Source organism: Sinocyclocheilus rhinocerous, unplaced genomic scaffold (genome assembly GCF_001515625.1).
Source record: "Sinocyclocheilus rhinocerous isolate Xijiao unplaced genomic scaffold, SAMN03320098_v1.1 scaffold395, whole genome shotgun sequence".
Taxonomy (NCBI): Eukaryota; Metazoa; Chordata; class Actinopteri; order Cypriniformes; family Cyprinidae; genus Sinocyclocheilus; species Sinocyclocheilus rhinocerous.
This window is the reverse complement of record NW_015660890.1, coordinates 583,411-606,693: the sequence shown is the minus strand read 5'-3', so window position 1 is coordinate 606,693 and position 23,283 is coordinate 583,411. Positions and strand designations below refer to the sequence as shown.

General features: G+C 37.9%; 1 protein-coding gene across 4 annotated transcripts in view; it reads right to left on the bottom strand.

Moving 5' to 3' along the window:
• The window catches only part of LOC107726032 (signal peptide, CUB and EGF-like domain-containing protein 1), a 70,028-nt gene that overhangs the window by 2,818 nt on the left and 43,927 nt on the right, over positions 1–23,283 (bottom strand). For 2 of the 4 annotated variants that reach the window (XM_016535499.1, XM_016535501.1), the window contains 14 exons: positions 20,848–20,964; positions 11,360–11,482; positions 9,241–9,357; positions 9,023–9,145; positions 8,820–8,939; positions 6,980–7,090; positions 4,455–4,571; positions 3,351–3,512; positions 3,031–3,234; positions 2,764–2,925; positions 1,435–1,602; positions 1,183–1,344; positions 903–1,100; positions 667–819 (listed from right to left, as the gene is read on the bottom strand). In XM_016535499.1, the coding sequence (XP_016390985.1) occupies positions 667–819; positions 903–1,100; positions 1,183–1,344; positions 1,435–1,602; positions 2,764–2,925; positions 3,031–3,234; positions 3,351–3,512; positions 4,455–4,571; positions 6,980–7,090; positions 8,820–8,939; positions 9,023–9,145; positions 9,241–9,357; positions 11,360–11,482; positions 20,848–20,964 (2,037 nt within the window). The remainder of the gene's footprint in view (positions 1–666; positions 820–902; positions 1,101–1,182; positions 1,345–1,434; positions 1,603–2,763; positions 2,926–3,030; positions 3,235–3,350; positions 3,513–4,454; positions 4,572–6,979; positions 7,091–8,819; positions 8,940–9,022; positions 9,146–9,240; positions 9,358–11,359; positions 11,483–20,847; positions 20,965–23,283) is intronic. The other 2 variants (XM_016535500.1, XM_016535502.1) reach the window with 1 other exon arrangement.

Sequence of the window (23,283 nt, the reverse complement as noted above, 5' to 3'; positions counted from 1 at the left end):
TTTTTTTACAATTTTCAGTCTCTACTGATTTTCAAATCTATTTTGTACCATATACTGATTTTGGTAATATTTATGAATGTAAAAAGGCTGTATTTATGTAATAAAAAAATACAGTAAAAACAGTAATATTGTGAAATATTATTACAATTTAAAATAACTCTTTTCTATATTAATATATTTTTAAATAATTAAAAATCTATTTATTTAAAAATTATTTTTATGTAATTTATTCCTGTGATGGTAAAGCTGAATTTTCAGCATCATAACACCAGTCTTCAGTGCCACATGATCCCTCAGAAATCATACTATTATGCTGATTTGCTGCTTAATAAACATTTCTGATCATCATGTTGTGAAGAGTTGTGCTGCTTAATATTTTTGTGGACACCGTGATACATTTTTTCCCCCAGGAATCCAGGAGAAAAAATTAAAAATAAAATAAAATAAGCATTTATTTGAAATAGAAATCTTTTGTAGCATTATAAATGTCTTAAATGTCACTTTTTAGCAATTTAATGCATTCTTACTGAATAAAAGTATTATTTATTTATTTTTATAATTATAAACACTGACTAAATCTACTGTACCATTCACTTCTAATGTAACCGTACTGTATGTGAATGTGGGTGCCTAAATGTATATTGTTGTGTTTGGACTTTATCTTACCATCGTAAGTGACATACGGAACCTGAAATCCCTTTCCACTGTTTCCCTCATTAGATTTGAACTGGATCCACAGCTTGCGTGAGCGGGAGGTGAAGGCGATTGGTCGCTCATAAGTTTGGCATGTCTCATAAGTTGTAATGGAAGTGGGCTGGGCTAAAAAGAGAGGGGAGGAGCTCAGTAACGTGGATTCTTGCTGCAATAATTAACCAGCATCCAAAACGATAGGTATACCATACCACTCTTCCTCATGACAAGAACATCCCCGCACTCATCCTCAATAGGGAGGAAGATTTCTGGTACAACAATAAGGATGCGCCTCTTGTTCGGAGGGTTAATGGTCCAGACACAGTTCACATTAGATGGATAGTCGCCAGGATAGTTGGGAGATTCGATGTAGCCCATTAAATCTCCCAGCTCACCACCACATAGCTGATCTGTAAGGGATAAAACAGACAGAGCCTTGAATTCACTGCTTATTATGTCATCTGTGAGTGGATTTGCAAGTATCTGACTTACTTTTGCAGTGAGATACATTGTTAGCGCCGTCAAAATCTGTAGTGGTGTTTCCAGGGCAGGTGATGCAGTAGTTCTGTCCCGACTCAGACTGGTAGGTACCAGCCGGACACCGGATGCACCGGTGCGTGGTGGCATTATAATAATGCCCAAGAGCACAGTGAACTGGAAATATGGGAGAAGAGAGAATGCAAAATATATAAGAAATAAGCACGCTTAAGTGTTAACCAGGAGTCGCTGTGTTTCCCAGCATACCTTTGGCTTCACAGTCTCTAAAGGACGTGCTGCCCGTGTGTTTAGTCATGAGTCCTCCTCCACAAGAGAAACACAACACTCGGCCCGGCTCAGGCTGGAAGGTTCCCAGCGGGCAAGGCTGACACGGACGGAAACCATCAGCAGAGAACTGACCGGCAGGACACTGGCCTACAACCAGAGAAAGAATTAAGCAACATTTTAAACATTAAATAAATAAAAACAGAACTTACACTACCATTCAAAAGTTGATAGTGGTTTTTAAAAAATGTTTTTGAAAGAAGTCTCTTATGTTCGCTAAGGCTGCATTTATTTAAAAACAAAAAAACAAAAAAAACCCAGTAAAAATAGCAATATTGTGATACAGCATTACAAATGAAAATTGTTTTCAATTTTAAAATGCAATTTATTCCTGTGATGCAAAGCTGAATTTTCAGCATCATTACTCCAGTCTGTCACATGATTCTTCAGAAATCATTCTAATATGCTGATTTGCTGCTCAAAAATATTTCTCATTATCATCAATGTTGAAAACTGTTGTGCTGCTTAATTTTTTTGTGAAAACTGTCATACATTTTTTTCAGGATTCTTTGATGCCCCCATGCTGAATAATAAAAGAATAATAATAATGAAAAATATATATATATAAGAATAGGGGACAGTTCATCTAAAAAGGAAAACAACATACATTTCAGTCTGGTAATTACAAAAAAAATGATCAAACTGGCTTTACAAAACTTAAAGAATATAGAAAACAAGCCGTCTAGACTACTTTTATGGTGCTTTTTTGGTCCCTTTTGACAGCTTCACAGACTCTGTTCCTATTCACTACCACTGTATAGAAATGCACAGCCTGGATATTTAGCTAAATAAGTAGATAAAGGGAAAAGTGGTTTATGATGTTCATCAGTTATGCATCATGGAATTTTAATTCCACAAGGGGGAGCTAAAAGCAAAGAGATCTCAATCAATAGTCAATTGAACTGAAGTACTGAAGTATTATGAGCATTATGTGCACTGCGGCACGTATGAGAATCACCTAAAAATGGATTAGAATTGGGTTGTGGTTGTGCTTGAGCAGCTCAAATGGTCAAATTGGGCTTCTACCTACCAATAGATCCAGACTTTCCTCAGTCCTTCATTAGAAATCTCACATTTGCATGATAATGAGCAATTCTGGGATTTCAATTCAGGCTATATTGACCCCGAATTTCAAAATGTATGGATTAATTTTAAAAAAGGGTATGGTCTTTCCAATAATCAATAGGTGTTTCATTACCATCACAAAGCTATTCATTGATTGAGTGTTTGATAACTTGTATCCACACACACCTCCGCATTCAGAGACGTTCTTGGCCCCTGCGATGCCCTGTCCCTCGGTGCTGGGGCAGGGCTCGCAGGACAGCTGGCCCTCTCTGTCCTGATAGGTTCCTGGTGGACATATCACGCACTGTTCCTGTTCTCCACTGTAGAATGTTCCCACACCGCAGCTGACTGGGAGACACATGAACACACAGAAGCACATCCAGACACACAGACTTATGAAACTGTCTTCAATACACCAGATCAGAAAACAAAAGCGTTTCCCTGAATGCTCACCACACTTCCCGTCGGTGAGGACTTGTCCTATACTGCAGGTCTCATCTCCCTCTGTCTGCCGCACGGCACGCTGGGCCACCTCGTACGCCGTGCCGGAGAACTGAATGTAGAACTGCTGCTTACTGATGGACTTCCTTAGTGTGCGCATGGCATTCTGCAGCCTCTGTTTGGTCTTCTCACGCACACAGTCCACATTACATGATTCTGACACATATATAAAGATGAAAACAATCACATTTACATTCTAAAGTCACAGATGGTACCACATGGAAATTGTGAACGCAGAGAGAACTACCGTACACACATGAAGGCAATGTTACCTGAGGCTTCCTCTTCTTTCATTTCCATCTCAAACTCCGCTGTGATGTGGGAGACTTCCTTGGATGGAGACTTGCGGCCACGACGGCGCTTTTTGGACGAGTCGCACTTCAGATTCACAAATGTCACCTGACAGTCATCTGTGCAGGGGAACTGACCAGCTGCTGAAAGAAAAGGAAAGATAAAAGGAGAAGAAAAATGAAAAGGAATTAAGAAAAGGAGAAGCAAAAAAAAAAAAAGTAAATGAAACCGAAAAAAGGAAGAGAGGATATGGGATAGGAAAAAAATAGGAGACAGAAAATGGAAATGGGTAAAAAGGTGAAAGAAAAAAAGGAGATGAGAAAGAAAAAGAGAAAAGGGAATGAAAAAAGAAGAGAAGGGAAAAGGGTGAAGAGAAAAGGCAAACAAAACAAGAAAAAGAAATATGAAATGGAGAAGAAAAAAGGATAGTAAACAGGAAGAGGAAATGGGGAAAAAATAAAAGCAACAGAGAAGAGAAAAAGGAAATCAGAAGCAAAAAGAAGTGAAAGGGAAAAGGTGAAAAGGAGAAGATAATAGGTAATGGGAACATGAAGAGAAAAAGGGAAAGAGAAACAAGGAAGAAGAAAAATAGGAAAAGGAGAAGAAAATGTAAAGGAAATGAAACAGGGAAAAAATGTAAAGGAAGCAGGACAATTACAAGGAAAGGATAAAGGACAATGTAGAAGAGGAAAAAAGGAAAGAAAGTAGGAATCAGAAAACAAAAAGGGAAAAGGAAAAGGAAGAGGAGACGTGAAAAGAAAATGTAAAGGAAACAGGAAAAGAAGGACAAAAATACATAAAACAGGAAAATTGAAAGGAAAGGAAATAGGACAAAGAAAAAGAGAAAAGGGAAAGAAAACAGGAGAAAGGAAATGAGAAGGGATTAGGAATATCAAAAAAGAAAAGAAACAGGAAAAATATAAAAGTAACAGGACACAGAAGAGGAGGAAAACGGAAAGAAAACAGGAAACAAGAAGAAAAAGGAAAGGAAACGGGACAAAGGAGAATAGAGAGAATGCATTCAGTATTTATCATTTTATGAAAACAATTTTTAAATGTGCAGTGTTTGGCATGTTATTTCTCACCCTGCAGGCCCTGCTTTCCCATATCCCTGTGTTTCTCCTTATTGCGGGGTCTCAGGTGGCACTTGGCGTCTTTGATCTTAAAGCGTGCTTTCTGCTTCACAGGCTGGGCCAGCGTCTCTGATGGACAGAAAATCGGCAAAGTCTCACTTTCACGGTTTGGATAATAATAATGGAAAACAACTAAATATGAGGCCTTTTACAAATCCAACATTCAAACACACTAAATCTGTCCTGTGGGCTGAGCGGCCCATTCCAAAGTATTAAAAATGTGAGTATCTAGTTTAGCACAACAAGTCCAAAGTCAGTGAGAGAATGAAGGGAGACGAAGGGTCAGGAGTTGAAGAGAGAACACACTGCGGTTGAGGACTTCAGCTGGTCTTCTAGAACCATATCGAGCGTGTGGCGGTTTTGGACGTGGCGGTAGGAGTTTGGTAGTGAACCTTTAAGAAATTGTTTTTTTTTTTCTAGAATGTGTGAATCGAGCGTGAACCGTCTGTTTACTTGTTCTCCCCGGGCCCCGTGTGTAGAGGCCCTCAGGAGCTGCTGTGGTAGAATCCCGTCTGTGTATTTCAAATCTGTCAGCATGTAGATGTGCAGCCAGCACAGAGTCATTTACTCAGGTTCACAGCATTCCTATGTATGCCGTCCAAAACAAGAAACGGCGTGTGTGTGTGTGTGTGTGTGTGTATGCGAGAGTATTTCTAAGCAGTCTGTCTGTCTTAAGTTGCTGTCCTAAATCTACACAACGAACCACATGGGGAATGTCGAAATCTGAGAGCTGGGAAAGAGAGAGTACTGGGGATAATAGTAGCGTGTTTGTGACCTCAGCAGGGTTGAATGATAGGACCTGTCCTAATTCTCCTCACAGATCTGCGTTTGAGCCCTTTTTTAGTGATCCAATGTCTGTAATGCAATGTAATGGAGTGGAACAGGTCTTGCCACAAGACTTGTTTACAGTTGTCCTGTCTAATCTCTGCTGGAGGGGCCACAAAAGCCAGATAGGTATTCTGGGACAAGGCAAAGGCATGTGAACGTCTGCACTGTCATTGTACTGAGTGAACCGAGGCTGAGATGTAAGGCACATTAGAATTACTGTGCATGGAAAGGAATGGGATGGAAAGGAAACAAGAAAAAAGAGAGGAGATAAGATGAAGAAGAGATGAAGATAAGAGAAACACCTGAGCCTCTTAGAGAAAGGAAAGGAAAGGAAAGGAAAGGAAAGGAAAGGAAAGGGAATGGGAATGGGAAAATAGAAAAAGAGGAAAAGATCATGGAAAGAAAAAAACAGCAGAAAAGATAAAGAAAAGGAAAGGAAACAGGGAAAAGGAGAAGAGAGAAAGGAAAGGAAAGGAAAGGAAAGGAAAGGAAAGGAAAGGAAAGGAAAGGAAAGGAAAGGAAAGGAAAGGAAAGGAAAGGAGAGAAACACCTGAGCCTCTTAGAGAAAGGAAAGGAAAGGAAAGGAAAGGAAAGGAAAGGGAATGGGAATGGGAAAATAGAAAAAGAGGAAAAGATCATGGAAAGAAAAAAACAGCAGAAAAGATAAAGAAAAGGAAAGGAAACAGGGAAAAGGAGAAGAGATAAAGGAAAGGAAAGGAAAGGAAAGGAAATGAAAAAGGAAACTGGAGAAGAGATAAAGAAAAATAAAGGAACTGGAAATGAAAGGAAACAGGGAAAAAAAGAGATAAAGGAAAGGAAACAGGAAATGGGGTAAGAGATAAAGAAAAGGAAAAGAAACAGGAAAAAGTAGAGGAGATGGGAAAGGAAAGTGGAAAAGAGGAAATTAGGAAATGAGAAAGGAAAAGGGAGAGGAAACGAAAGAAAAAGGAAAAGATTAAGGGAAAGCAAGGAAAAGAAACAGGAAAGGGAAACAAGGAAATAGAGAAGAGGAAAAAGGAGATGAACGGAAAGAAAAGGATCAAAAGAAAAATGAAAGAAAAGGGAAGAAAAAGAAAAGGAAAAAACAGAAATGGGAAAAAGAAAAAGAAATCAGGAAAAAGAACAAGAGAAATGGGAAAAGCAAGGAAAGGAAACAAGAAAATGGAGAAGGCAGGATTTAAAGAAAAGATAATAAGGAAAGGAATGTAATGGAAAGAAACAGAAAAGGAAGAACAGAATAGTAAAGGAAACAAGAAGCAGCTGAAGAAGAAAACAAGAGGAAAGAGAGGAGAAAAGGAAAGGAAATAGAAAAAAATAATTGGGAAGAAATTAAATGGTAAAATAAATAAGAGAAAGAAAAGGAAAGCGAAGAGAGAAAAAATGGAAGGAAACATGAAAAGCAAGTGTTCTGTCTTATGAGTGTTTCTATGAATCGAATGATGTAGTGCACTATATTTTGCAGGGCATATTACACTTTATAGTGCAAGCTAGCTTTGTAATGCATGCTAGGCTACTGTTTGTAGTGCATACTTGACTGTAGTACTGTACATGCATGTTTATGAGAGAGAATGTAGCCTTTGTCTCAGAGCTGTGCAGATAAACCACAGTTTAACAAATGAGTACAGGACGTAGACAGATGTAAGATGTACCTGTGCAGGTTTGCAGGGAGCTACTGCTGGAAGTAGTGACGTTCCTCTTCACTGGAACTTTACCTGGCTGGACAGGTACACCGCAGCTCAGAGTGTAACTGTTCTCAGAGTCTAAATCACACACACACACACACACACACACACACACAAACACACACGCACACACACACACACACACACACACACAGAGAAAAAACTTTTAAACAGATGCTCCAGGTCCAGGTGCTGCATGCACCTGAGTAATGTTTTGTAGTGTGTGTGAATGATGTATGTGTGTGTGTGTGTGTGTGTGTGTGTGTGGAGAGGGTTGGCTGTCAGGATGACAGAGTACTGGGAAGTTGTCTAGAGAGTCATTGGCCTGACTTTGGCCTTGCCACAAATCGTCCAATGGCAGGCTGAATATTTCTGTTGGCGTGAGGCTACAGACCCCGGGTGAACAGGATTAAAAGAGGTTTTCTACAGCTTTAGTGCTCACTGTGTGAACCCGGGGAGACCATTAACACACACGTACGGAGAATCCAAAAGTTATAAGCACACACACAAAGATAAATACTCATATACTCAAATTCACATGGATCTTATTTAAAGATGAAAATGAGATTTTATTAATTAGATTTATTCTAGTACTTACTATTTATTATGTTTTTAGCATAAAATTCAGTAGATCTGTGCTTTAAAAAGAAAGAAAGAAAGAAAGAAAGAAAGAAAAATTTACCAATGGGGTTAAAAGAAAAATGATTAAATATTCATTGAAACTATTTTAAGATTGTTAGGATATTTTGAATACTTATTTTTGTAGCGCATAACATACTTTATAGTTAGCTGTTATAATGCACACTATTTTTTTCTTGTTTTCTACTAAAAAAGGGTTGAAATTCATTCAACATAATTAGAATTTTTTTAAAATTCCATTGGCAATTTTTTTTCTTTTTCTTGTTTTAAGAATAAAAATCACTGTATTTTAGTAAATTTGTGCTTCAAACAAGCAAGAAAAAAAAAACATTTTCTGAAATTAATTTACTTAAAGGATGTTTAGATATATTTTGAATACATATTCTGTAGTGCAAACTAGAGTTTTTTAGACTGTAGCGGGTGAGAATGTAGCCCTTGTGTAAGAGCTGCACAGATGAATCACGGTTTAATGAATCAGGACTTGTCTGAAAGTTACTTATGGGTGTTAATATGTTTATGCTCATTCCTCTAAACTGATGGTCCTTGCATAAAATTGGTCAGAGACAAGTTTTGGACATCTAACACCTTAATACCTTTACCAAATCAGTCCACAGAGATGATAGATGTACTTATGAAATATCGCCGCAGCATTCCTTTCTAGTCACTTTCTCACAGAAAGTCAAAAATCACATTCACATGAGTCCTCTGGCCAAGCCAGCTGTATGTATTTTGCCCTTTATGGTTTGTTTGGTCATCTAAAATTTATAGTTATGACAGTTCAATGTCTTTACAAGTGGTAGCAAGCTTAATTCTTCATTTCTGGCTAGTTTTTGCTCATTCCATCAGACTCTTCATCATCCTTTATTAATGATTAAGATTTGCTTTGTTTAGTGCATTAAATATGCATCATGGTTGAAACAAAGATTGACCCTATGGCACATGTGATATAAGGTTTGAACCACTAGAGGGTAGCAGAGGTCAACGACTCTTTGCGTCAATAACCATAAATGGAGTGCTTTATCTAAATAAATAATTTCCTTTCAGATGTAGGACAGCTGCATTTTTCATGTTTAACAAATCAAACTGCACTTAATGTATCCGAAAACAACGCAGAATCACATGCTGTTCAACTAACTTCCACAGAAATCCCAAAAAGTGAGGTACTGACCTGCCAGGAAAAGTGCGTTTGACGGACAGGACAGCGAACACACCTCCCCTCCACCTGTCTTGATGCAGCTAAGCTGAGCACGAGGTGTCGGCTTTCCATTCTGGAGGCATTTTACCGCCTCTGAGGGACAAGCGAGATGCGTTACCATGGAAACGGCAAACATTATGGGATGTTTCGAGACGAGGAATGAAGGGAGGACTCACCAACACAGTCTTTCTTGTTCCAATGGAGCTTTTGACCAGGAGGACACACACACTCGTAACTGCCCGCTGTGTTAACGCAGCCGTATTCACAGCTCCCATTATTAATGCTGCACTCGTCAATATCTGTCACACACAGATGTCAGTTTGAGTATCAGATTGTGATTTTTCATATTTAAAAGAGTGAGAACCATTGGCTGGTTTTGAGATTGTGAACTCACCGCCGCAGTGTGTGAGGCCATACAAACTGTAACCTTTGTGACACACACACTCAAAGCTTCCCGGGTAGTTGATGCAGATGTGGTCACATGTCCTCTCAAAGAAGCACTCGTCAATATCTGCAGAGAACAAACAAAGAACACAACACCATTAAAGCAAATCACATGTGTGCAATAATTTCCTGGCTTGCAGTAACAATGACCATCAAAAATGGTGATTTCATCAGGATCCTTGGATATTCACCATCAGTATCCTAAAAGACAAAAAACAGCCCACTCTTTTGACTTTTTTTTAGGGGGGGGGGGGGTTATATTCATAGCCACAATCACAACCATTTATAATTACAAACAAATGTAATTTTTGGCATGCATAAATTGCACATCATAATGATTTGGCATATCTGATTTTTTTGACAATCTTCTTTTAAAAGTGACCCATATCCAATATCTGTACTTACACTATACACTTGCCGAAACAACCCAGCGTAGACATACTGACCCGGGAACAAGGTTGCCAGGTCTGTGAAACAAAATCAGCCCAATTGCTAATAAAAAAATTAGCCCAGTCATGTTTGTTTTTTTCCACAGTTTTCTCCTCCGGCGGGGGTGTCCTCACTCGAAATCACATTCCGGGGGGAGGAGATCACTTTAATCCACAAACCAAAAAACAACCTGCAGTAACAGTGAACAGGAACATTTTGCAGGAAAACCATGGACTTGGCAACAAGTGTCCACCTGAGTTGACGTTAAGCACCACCATCTTTTTTTTCCAATGGCGTACGACTCATTAACAGGGGAATATCCAATCTGTCCGCTTACATGGCAAACACAAATGCACGTATCCAATTCATATCTGATTTATTTCCACAGATGAATAATGCCTGAAACCGATCTGAAAAGATAGATAGATTGTCTGGCATCAAGAGAATAGAAAAGTAAATAAATAATTCAAAGCTAAACGTGTAGCTATAAAAATAAAGCATGGGATAATATACAAAAAGAGATAAGAATGACAAAAAGAAAGACAGATAGATCATCTTAGCAGAGCTGGCATAGCCAAAACATAGCGCTTCACCAACACACCCCTCAATAAAAACACATACACACACCACACATTGATAGCCAGGAATAGGGTGGTTTTGGTTTAGCTTAATAAAATAATTTCAGTTTGTACTGCCACTCGTGCTCCGACATGCTTTCAGGAATCCGCAACCATTCACCTCCAGTAAACTCAACTAAACACACACACCTCATACGACGCAAAACGCCTGCCAGCATCCCAACCAAACAACAGCCAGTCCATGAGGTGCTTCTTGATGGGACAGTGTGTGTAGATAGCTTCTCTATCCACATGTCGACCAATGTAGGTATCAGTAGATTTAAAATACTAGTCCACCCCAAATTTAAATTCTTCAAATGAAAATGAAGATATTTTGCAGAAAGTTAATGCTGCTCTTTTCCATACAAAAACTGAATTTGGAAAAAGCACCAAAAAAGTACCACAAAACTGTATTTGCACTATTTTCCAAATCTTTGGAAATCTTTTAAGTTGTACAGATATTTAAGTCGCTATTCAGAGAAATGTCAAGCTGTTGTTGTCCAAGTATGAGTGCAATTTGAGAGCTACAGTGGAAAGGTAGATGTTTAGCAAATTAAAAGCTACATAAATTAATAAATAAATCATAAATCTATAATTTTTTGTCATGTATGAAACGTTTATTGTTATTTTTGGAGCTTTAAGTTGTTGTTTGTATAGGAGCAGCCTGAACATTTTGCTAAACATCTCCTTTTTTGTTTAACAGAATAAAACTACAGTGAAGAGGAAGATTCTCACTCAGTAAACAACATTTAGGTCCATTCTGATATTTTTGATACTTTTGATTGATACTTAAGCTTGAAGTTGTATAACTAAGTATAAGAGCAGTCTGAACATTTTGCTAAATATCTCCTTTTTTGTTCCGTAAAAGAAAGCAAGCCATATGGCAGAATTTTTACCTTGGGGTCAACAATCCCTTTAAGATGAATCATAAAGTGTCATAGTCATAGACCCACGAACATCTAAAACCTTAATTTGAAAATCCACCCAGAAAGCAGAAACAATGTAGTGTGAAAAGTGACCCACCTTGACAGGTGCGTTCGTTAGTCAGGAGTTTGTGTCCTTTCTGACAGCTGCACTCAAAACTGCCCACTGTGTTCCGGCAGAAATGATCACAACCTCCGTTATTCTCCAAACATTCATCGATGTCTGCAAAGAAGAGAGAGATAATGATAATAATGGTGAATAACTGATATGGGGGTGTAAAACCAGTACAAGTATTCTCATAAACAGCTTTTTGGATATATAAACAGTTTTCCTAAACAGGCAGCCACATGCACAGCTCCACAACATCATCTTAAATATATCAGCCAATGCTGGCACACCATCCACAAACCCAATAAAAGCTAATCCCATCAACAAATGTGTAGGAAACTGTGTGTGTGTGGAGTTTGGGGTTTCCTCTGCAGTTATTTCAGTAGCTGCAGCAAACACACGCTGGCTCAGGTTTGCACTAATATTAACTGAACTGAGGTGGGACAGAAAGTTTCCACCAAGCTTAAGACCACACAGATAAACATGCTAACTGAACATGGGGCGGCACCGTTAAACAAGGCGGGTAACATGCGTCAATTTACACAAATTTAATTATGGTTTCATTTTACACAGATTCACATTTTAATATTAAGTAACTGCGTTTAAACTAAATACATTACCATTTAAATGTCTGAGATCAGTGCAATCTTTTTTTTTATGAAAGAAAATAATACTTTTACACTGCAAGCATGCATTAAATTGATCAAATTTGACAGTGAAAACTTGATATACATTGATAATAATAATAATAATAATGTTTCTTAAATAACAAATCAGTATATTTAAATGATTCCTGAAGGTTCATGACAATGAACACTGGAGTAATTGCTGCTAATAATTCAGCTTTGCCATAACAAAAATAAATTATATTTTGAAATACATTAAAATACAGAACATTGTAATAAAATTACACAATATTACTGTTTGCTACTGTATGTTTGGTCAAATAAATGCAGCCTTGGTGAGCACTTCTTTCAAAAACATAAAAAATTCCTAGCGACCCAAACTTTTGAACAGTATGACCTGTAGCATACTTTTAAAATGAATTATTTAGAAAAATAAATAAATAAATAAATAAATAGTGAAAAAAAACAGTGAAAATGGTGTTAATTAGCATATTTTCATTTTCCCCCCACAACACCAATTTCCAATAATACTTTCCAATAATTATTATATTATATAATTGCATAAAAATAAAAACATGATCTATTATATTAAAATACAATTCAAATTTTTAATGATGTATTGAATGAAATAGCGCATAAACGTTTTATATATAAAAAAATCTAACAAAAGAATAACACAACATTTAATTTTATATCATAAACTTTCTTTGTTTTAAATTAACCAAAATTCTAAAACTTCCTGTTTTTCCAGGTTTAAATTAGAATTCGAATAGCAGATGTTCAATGTGGTCTCAGACTTTTGGATCCCACTGTACAAAATAGACTTAAACAGGTAACCTTGGGTATTAAATGTCAAATAGTTGTACACCAGTGTGCTAAAAAGTTACACTGTGCCAGCTAGAATGAAAAATATGAACCACTCTCTTTTAAACAACTGGAAATATACAGCATTTGATTTATATGATTATATTCTTCCTGTTTCAGTGTCCATCACTCAAACTGGAGCTGTGACCACAATTTACCCTGCTGGCTTTAAAATCCACATAATCTTAACCATTTTACAACACCTGAATAATTCATCTCTACAGCTCTATTTCTCCAGAAGACAGATTAACAGAAAGAGAGCAGTAAGACTGGAGAATAACCTCCCTAGAAGTTTGCGTTTTTTGACTGATGTGTTAAATGTTGAGACGATGGAAATTACAGGACGAACAGCTCAGGGCCTCCTAATGTTAAGCTAATATTTATATAAATATAAAAAATAATACTTAAAATAGTCTGCTTTTCTTGTCTCAGTCTGTGTGTCTTGACATATTAAACGTCCTCAGGATGTCGGCAGCATCAGAAGACTCAAGCTGGCTGATAAAAGTAAGTTTGAGCCTGTGCCGTGAGGTCAGTCGCTCGCTGTGACCTAGAGGAAGTGCTTTATCATCTCTGTCAGCTTATTTCCTGTCTACCTGTCAGTTAAAGATGTAAAGTTCAGTTATTTGCTCTATATTTCCATTATAAGATTGGGGGAGAGCACAGACATGGAAATACATGGCACATTACCTGTGATACATGGTTGAATAGTTTTGTATAAATGTGTAAAAACCTTTAGGCAACACACAAAGCTAAAATAAAATAAAATAAAGTTAACCAGGACTAATCAGTCTATTTTCTGCCAGCCTGTTTAGGTTAAGATGTTCTACAGTCGTATTAATATATCATCAGAATCTCAACACTGAAAATATGTCATCTAGGAGCTTGATAACTATTATAACATCACGCTGATTCATTAACAGAGAGCAAAAACATTATAGCGCAAATGACATAATGGAATATTTAACAGTGATTTAGCATTCACACGTCCCTTATACACACTCACACACACATGCACTTTATTCCAATGGCTCCTTAGCGCAGGCAGGGGGCTAATGATATTCCACATAATGAAGTTTAATGAGACTAAATAAGCTTTGAGTTTAAGCAAACATTGGACATTTTTCACATCTGTAAATGATAAACAACTGCAGGGGCGAAGACCGAGAGGCTGCGAGGATTCATCTACATCGATTTTCGATCGGAATCGAGGAGAGCAAACACACACGGCACTCAGAAGCGTCCTTAAAAAACAAGTGCTACGCTAACCTGATCTGATTCGAAAGCAAGCAAGCAAGCTTGCAAGAAGAATGTGGAATCCCCATAAGCTTGTCTGTACTCAGGGATGTGTGTAGCCTTAGCAAATATTTAGAGAAAAAAAGCAATTAAAATGAATACATTTGTGGAAACATGAACCTCTACAAATTAGTTGGGACAGAGTTTTCAACAAAAGGAGCGTTTTTGCAGATCGTTTTCAGGCTGCTCACCTCAGGCTAGCTAATCTCTGAGAAATGCGCCGTTGAGCGCGCCAGTGTATTTTTTGGAGATTTAAATGGCCTGTTTTATTTGCTTTGTTCATAAAGGGATTTTGCCATGTAATAACACAGGCGCTGCTTGTCCAGAGCCGCCAGGAAAAACCAGCATGATTTCGCCCCCGACACTAAAACTCTTCGGAGCGCACAGGGTCCGTCAGGCCCGGTGTCATCCGAGGTGATGCCGACTGGCTGCTATTGTGCGGATTACTGGGCTCAGCGTGTATTAATACAAATGGATCCTCTGTGCCAGAGCTCACTGTCCCGTTTAGAGAGAGAACTGAAGAACTGATGGAAAAAACAGGCCTGCTATTAGAGCTGCACGATTAATCGGATGTGATTGTCATGCGTATCTTGTCAGTAAAGCCGGTTCTGTGATTAGTAGTAAATCTCCAGCACGTGCTTTCAGATGGAGCAGCATTTACTACAGAGCAGTAGTTCACTGACGAGCTACACAAAATCGTGTTCATAATCACAGACAATTTAATCGCGCGATTATGAAATCGAAGAAATCGTTCTGCGATTATGAAAGCTGTTTGCGTAGCTTGTCAGTGAACTACGGCTCTGTGTAGTAAATGCTGCTCCATCTGAAAGCACGTGAAAATACCACATTTAATAAAGTTTTTACTCCAAACTCACTTTTAGTATTCTAAGCATTATTATATACTTTATTATAATAAAAATTATAATAAGAAGAACTCAGATAAACCATATATTGTCATAGTCGTGTGTTTATTAGTCACGTTGAATTAATGAAAGCAGTTAAATCTTCTGTTTATTCAGCAACAGTTATAGCAGGGTTGCCAGGTTTTCACAACAAAACCCGCCCAATTGCTACTCAAAACTAGCCCAAAAGCGTTTCGAGGGGGGTCCCCCAATAAAAATTGCGTTCCGGGGGATAAAATCCACGTTTTTTTGGCGGAGTTCCCCTGGTAAAATTCGCATTTTAGGGGCTAAATATCACATTATTGGGGTCCCTTCAACCCGCGGACATGAAAAACATGAAAAACAACCCACGGCAACAGTGTTAAAGTAGCCCAATTCCACGGGAAAACCTCGGACTTGGCAACACTGCACTATAGGGATTTCCTGGGTTTCTTCTGCCAGGCGTATTTGGAGTTTCCGCGCGAGAGTGCCCTCTGGCCAACGGATGGAGATTTACTGCTGATCACAGAACCATGCTTCACTGAAAGATACGCATGACAATCGATTTATCGTCTTTTATCGCGATTTAATTTAGATTAATCGTGCAGCCCTACCTGCTATGACCCTTACCAGCTCTAGTCTTTACACAGTGCTGATTGGTGAGTATAAGGACAGGTGAGCTTTCTGAAAAGACCCCAACAGCATAAGATCTGGTCAGAACAACACTGCATATGTATCAAAAATCACTTACTTAGACAGGAGGAGATCAGACAATCACAGATCATAATAACAGACCAGCATCTTTGCAAACGAGTGTACAGAAAATACAGAAAAATAGCCAAATTTGTGGATTTAATTTAATTTAATTTAATATTTTATTCTATTATTTATTTTATTTTTAAATATTTTTTATATTTTGTGAGTTTTCATGCAATTTAAAAGTAAAAAGAACAGTCAGTTTCATAAATCTAACTCGGAAAAAAAGTTTAATATTCAGTTCTACTCACAAGTATCTAATTAATTTGCTTCTGAGTTCCTCAAACAAAACTGAATATCTTTTTAATTCTGAATGTCTATTTAAATTCTACTAACCTGGACAACCTAAAATTAAATAACTGTAGTGCAGGTAAAATCCAAACTATATTTTCCAAATTATTTTTTCCAAATATTTGTGTAAAATTAAACACTTATTAGTTTATTAATTTACATTTTATAATAATAACACTACTACTACTACTACTACTACTACTAATAATAATGATGATAAATGTAAGAATTATTATTATTATATTAATTATTATGCTTATTTTTATTATTATATAATGATATTGCATTGTTATTATTATTATTAAAAATGAAATATTTTGTTTTTATTAAGAAGTATAATAATAATGATTCAAAAATGTAAGAATTGTTATTAATATTGCTATTGTCATTACTATATTAATTATTATACTTACTGTATTATTATTATTATTATTTTTAAGTAATAATAATATTGTGTCATTCAAAAACTAATATATTTAAAAGTTTATGTTTTATTGCTCACAAATCGGTGTACATTATTCTACAGGGGACAATTTTTTTTTGTAATAATCTTAATCTGGAAATAATTGAATAACAAATCTGAAACGACTGAAACCATTTTGACCAACATCACATAGATCATATCTATATGAACTGGCAAACATGGAAAAGTAATGTTAATCATACGAAAACAGTTATTTTAGGTATTGCTTCAGACTGCTTTTGCAGTCTAAACTCTGTCTAGTTCACAGAGTAATTAAATGAGACTCAAAGTTAAAGTAATAAATGACAATGATAGATTCAGACAGACCAGCACAGTTATTTTCTAGTCTAGCAGCAGAACAGCAATAACCAGCATGGTTGACTAAAGCTAAACTCTCCTTTCAAATCATTTCAGTCCCAAACATGCAAGTATACAGGCCAGCGGAGACGTCCCTGGGGTACCTTCAGCCGGACCGAGGAAACACACACAGATATGAGAGAACACGCACACAAGACAAACTGTTCGTTCCCATAATTCATTTCCCCCGATGACACCGTACACACACCTTCTAATCAAACATCTGGAAACTGTTCGCAGTCATTTCAATCACTCTCCCTATCCTCCCTCGCTCTCCCTCTCGCTCGCTATCTTCCCGCGTGTGATCGAGTGTGCGTCTGTCAGCGCGCTGACCGGGCTCTCCTGTCTGTCATCGCCAACGAAGGGCCTTTTATCAAATTCAGGCATTTAAACATGCCCTAAATAGTTTATATTGAAATGATTATGTTACAGAGACAAGATGGGGCAGCTCCCTGTGAGACCACTCAGTGAGGAGGGAAGAGAAAGTGTGAGAGAAATAAAGTGAAGACGACAGCGGAAAAATAAGGAAAGGTCACTCGTAGACATTTGCACGCACCCACACACAATTATTATAGCAGCGTGATCTCTATGTGATGCACTTTTCTGTTTAGTCTGTGGTTAACGTTGGTATAAGTGCAGAGTCGCCTGGGTTATTATGTAAGTGGCACTTGTGTCTTTTCTGTTATGCACAACATTTACATCCCAATTACATATGAGGGCTGAACACCTATCATTATTGTGCTTTCATCTGTCCCGGCCTCCACAGATTTAAATCTAACCCATTTACCATCAGCTAAATAAATGTTAAAGATGTAACATTTGGTCATTTACTCTATATTTCTGTTATATATACATATATATATATATATATGGAAATCTATCATATAAGAATATATAATAGCCCTGTACAAAATTGGGCAATCTTTATTGAACTCTGAGCCTGTTATGGGTCCTACCTCCAGCCATTCAGCTTGAAGTCAGAGGCATCAGAGCATCAACTCATATGTTGATACAGACGATCAGTTGCTACCTAACTGAACAAAGACGTCAAGAGTGTCAGATCTAACGTTCACAGCCAGAGTCCAATGTAACATCCCTTAGGTGGATCTCGTCCCTGTTTTTGCACCCTTGTTCTTATTTACTAAAGAGCTTGATTACATGCTATTTTTACAGAGTTCACTAACAGGCAGTAATAAGCGGTCACTGGCACAGCACACCTGTGATAATTGACCCAAAAGTACGTGTGTGAGTGCATGAGTGTCTGTGTGATAAATGGTGTGTCAGTGAGTAGATCTAAGGCCTTGTGCTGGATTTATGAAGGCAGACCCTCAGGCGGGCCTAATTATTAGGGCGGGTCACAGCCGAACCAGACCAACATCCTTACAGTACAAACACAGAGATACACAAAACACCTCACAGTAACACAAAACACCTCTGTAATGCCATCACATTCCAACTCACAAAAAACTCACAAAAAATACACATAGTTGTGTCACAAGATCTCATAAAATTAAAAAAATAAAACCGAAAGATCTCATAAAATTTAACTTCGATGAAGTTCATTTCTATTCACTTTAAAGCCATTGTTATGCTGGCGTGCTCCTAAAAGCGGACAAAATGAAATTATCCATGCTGAAAAAAGTTTAAACCAGCCTAAAATAGTACGCTGGTCTCCCAGCCTGGTCTGTCGGATGGTTTTAAAAGGTTTCGGCCAATTAACAGCTTGTCCAGTTTGGGATACCAATTTAAACCAGATTAAAAACATGCAAACTAGCTTAAGATGGTTTAAGTGTTTTTTCCCCCCAGCAGATATATAGATTTACAGTAATTTTTTTTTTTTTACATCTTTACCATATATTTCTACATAATTACATACATTTATAGTATTTCTACTGTACAGTAAAATATTGACTCATCTTGAGTGACTCATATTGACTCATCATTGACTCAAGGACAAATTTTTGTCCAATCAAAGAGCATGCTAACACAATACACTAATGCCATTATTAAAACACAAAAAAAGTACATTATTGTATGTAACAAGATAAAACAGTTGGAAATTTTTAAAGACCCCATAAAATTGACATTTTGTGGTATTAAGCCTTAAAGGGATAGTTTATCCAAAAATGAAAATTACCTCATGATTTACTCACTGGCAAGCCATCCTAGGTGTATATGACTTTCTTCAGACGAATACAATCTAAGTTATATTAAAAATGTCCTTTATAATGGCAGTGAATGGCTGTTGATTTTTTGAAGTCCAATAAAGTGCACCCATCCATCATAAAAAGTACTCCACACGGGGGGTTAATAATAGGCCTTCCGAAGCGAAGCGATGCGTTTGTGTAAGAAAATTATCCATATTTAAAACTTTATAAACCATAATCTCTAGCTTCTGGTAACTACGTCCTATATCATCCACTGGAACACCACTCTCTCATGAACGAGCGTACGACAGTTAGCGGAAGCTAGAGATTATGGTTCATACAGTTTTAAATATGCATATTTTTCTTACATCAAATCACTTCAGAAAGCCTTTATTAACCCTCAGAGCCATGTGGAGTACTTTTTATGATATAGGGATGCACTTTATTGGACTTCAAAAAATCAGCAGCCATTCACTGCCATTATAAAGCTTGGAAGAGCCAGGACATTTTTAATATAACTTTGATTGTATTTCTCTGAAAGAATAAAGTCTTACACAACTAGGATGGCTTGAGGGTGAGTGAATCATGGGGTAATTTTCATGTTTGGGTGAGCTATACCTTTAAAGGCCTAAAAAGTTGACAAAATTAACCTTTTCATGTTGATTTAAACAGTTTAAAAACATCTTTAAAACATGCAAACCAGCTTAGGCTGGATTAACTATGGGTTCCCAGCAGATATATATAATGTATATATATATATATATATTTATTTTTTTAAACTTCTTTACATTATTTTTCTAGATTTTTCTACTGTACAGTAAAATATTGATGCCTCATCTTGCACACACCATTTCTTTTCCCAATTAAACACTTGCTTTCAGCAGCAAATCATTCTAGCGGCTGTGATGCAAACTAGAACCTCTTGATTATTTTAAAAAAGGGTCTCGCCCAAACTTCCTGTTTCAACAGGAAATGCATCAGCACACAAAGAAAGGTCTTTAAAGGCCTTCTAACCTCAGGATGGCGCTATGATTGTGTGTTTATATGTGTGTGTGGTTTTGTATGACAGCCTCACTAATCAAACAGCGGTTGGTTTGCAGAGGCGTCTCACTGTATGGCGCAGACGGGGCTGTTTTACGCACATACGTGCTACATTCTCTTCCTTCTTGAAGAAACGGTCACATGACCACGCCTCGTCACTACAGCAACCACTCAGGAAAATGAAAAGGAAAAAGCAGCCAATTTCAGACACATTCTCCTGAAGTGACCCACAGGTAAAGAGATACTTGTTCGCCATCACAAATTTAGGTAGAACAGGAAGTGATTAATTTTGAAGTGTGCCGGTCTCTTGGACCATAGTATGGCCAGTGAGTTCTTGAGTGTGTTTGTTTAGAGAGAACCCACCATCATCCCATGCCAAGATCGCTCCGCGGTAGTTTTACTTTGAAACCACTGGTCATTGACGTCAAAGCTGGAATTTCGGAAGAAGAAATGCTTCGCAGCCAAAGCAACAACAACACAGCCATCACCGACCCATTCCACACGACAGGACAAATGGATGTAAAGTCAGTTGGTCTTGGCTTGGGATCACACACCCTCACACATCCGCCAATACCTGACCATTTCGAGCAAAAGAATTCATCTAATAACGTGTCTCCAATTTAATCCGAGCCTTGCAGTCTAAATACAGGAAATCTCTAATTGTTCCCTGACATTCAGAAGCACACGGAGGGAGGAAATCAGGACATGCTCCGTGCAACTTTAAACACAAGTCGCACAAACAACACGCATCTGCACTGACCTTTGCAGGTCTTGCCGTCGGGCTGAAGGGTGAAGCCCACCGGACAACTGCAGCGCACCCCGGTGGCCGTGTCCTTGCAGGTGCGATCGCAACCGCCGTTGTTCACCGCACAGGTCTCTGGGTAAACAAACACACAGGATGGGACAGGCAGAGGAAGTAAGGGAGCATAAACACAATTAGAAATCACTTTTCAACAGTTGTTGACAGCATTCGACACGGTTAACTAAGAACTAAGTGAGGATGTGCAGTTGTTTTGAGAGCTAGGCTTGACCGCAACTATTTTTTTTTTTGGAAGGGTGCATGTAAAAAATGAATCCCAATGGGTACAGCTGGTGGTTTATTAGGAATCACGAAACTAATACAGCACTTTTACTTAGAAGATGACAAGGTTCATGACAAACATAAAACACATACTGCATGAAATCAGAACCGTCCCACAGCCCTCCTCAAGCCAAAGATAAAGACTTCCTTGGTAACTTGGTCAATCAAAATGTGAAATAAAAAAACAAACAAAAAAGGAAAGAGTAGTGCTTTTTCCTGAGGTTAAAGTTAACAGAGGGGAAATCAGAAAACGGACAGCGTTTGGGTTGAGGGTGGAAGGCAGAGGGTTAGTCTTGTCACATGAATGGCTGTGGAGAGAAAGTCAAAATAAGCAGTTAAATTGAGAACATTGTGTTTTACTTGCATTTGAATGCATATTAAATTGTTTTACTCGTATATGAAATGTAATTTATTAATCTTAATATGCAACTAAGGTTCCAGCTGCTAACTTGTCTTATAATGTGATGTCATCACACAATCATGTTCATATAAAACATGATCATTTTATGCAAAAAACAGTCACATATTTGCATGAGATTTGTCAGTAGCTCCACCCACTGTGAAATCTCATTGGTCCAAACTCACTCCACATTACACATCAGATGTGTTCTGATTGAACCAGATTTTATGGCCATAATCACAGCTAGTTAGCACTCGGTGCAAGGTTAACTACAACGAAGTCTGATTTTCCAGGTCAGAAGATTTACTGTCAGGTTGGGAGCCAACATGTCCATTTGGGATCTTTGCTTTAAGCCATCATGTTTGCTTTCTGTTGACCACACAAGCCAAGACAAAGACCCACAGGAAATTTGGCTGAGGACACAACAGAGTCAAGGCATAGAAGATCTCCATCCAAAACAGGACTTTTTTTTTTCTGGGGGATGGGGGAGTGGATGAAAAAGCTTTCTGTTAATGATTTATTAAGCATGTCAAAAGACCCTGTTATTAGAGTCTAATGCTATGGGCAATTCAACTGCTCCAAGAACAGCTGGACTGTCTTTTGCCCAGGGACATGTACATGTGACACGCAAACAATGTTTGATTAAGTTAGCTGTGAATGTCTGCACCAAAAGTCCTCAAAAAGGGGTGTGGCTAACTCTAAATGGGTGTGGTCTTCCGATTGATGGATTTGTATGTTCATATATATATATCTCTCCACGACGAAAGATGAAGATTCCTCAGCCATCATGTGCTTGTTCGCCACTCCTGTTGGCGAATGGCCAGATAAAACTAGAAGTCCACAGACGACTGGAGAGAATTTGACTGAACGTCCCACTGCTGAAAAGCGGCCCTTCTTTGGGAGGTGGAGGAAACCACACAGGCCTTCCTCACATCGAGGGCTTCATTGCCTTCAACAACTTTCAGATGAGGTGGTAAATCCGGGCTGTGCACCATTTTGAACGGTCGGTGCCGAGAGACAGTTGGCCAGAGGTGTGTGACGTTTATTTGTATCACGCTCCGGAGGTCAACGCATCAGAATCAGCCCCTTTCCACATGTGCCCGACACATGGCAGTTTATTTAGATCAAATTCCTTCAATTCCCCCCTGCTGCTAAGTGACCACCTTTTAAAAACACCTCCTTGTGGTCGGTGTCTCACTTTTCTTCTTCTTCTCCTCCTTTCCAGTCTCTGGGTTTCCCATCATGCCTGGGTACAATAGCAGCTTTCTTTCTGACACCGACTTTCCAGTTTAATTTGTCAGGATCGGTCACATCCTGGTGCTGTTGGCCCCAGCTGTGACAGGAGGGCAGGATGAAGCGGGAACGAAACAGATTTGTGACAACTTTGCAAATTTATTAAAAATAAAACACTGAAATAGGTACATTGCATAAGTATTCATACCCTTAACTCAGTACTTTGTTGAAGCAACTTTCTTAGACGGGTGAAATAATGAGGTCAGTGAGTTAGACGATGATGACATCACATGTGACTTATCGACAAGTTCTTAAAACTCTTCACAACCTCTTCACAACTCTTGACTATATATTAAAAAATAATGAAAAATTTGTTAGAATATAATATATATAAAATATATCATAAAATAATTATATATATTATATATTTTTAAATCATTTAATATATATATATATATATATATATATATATATATAATGCT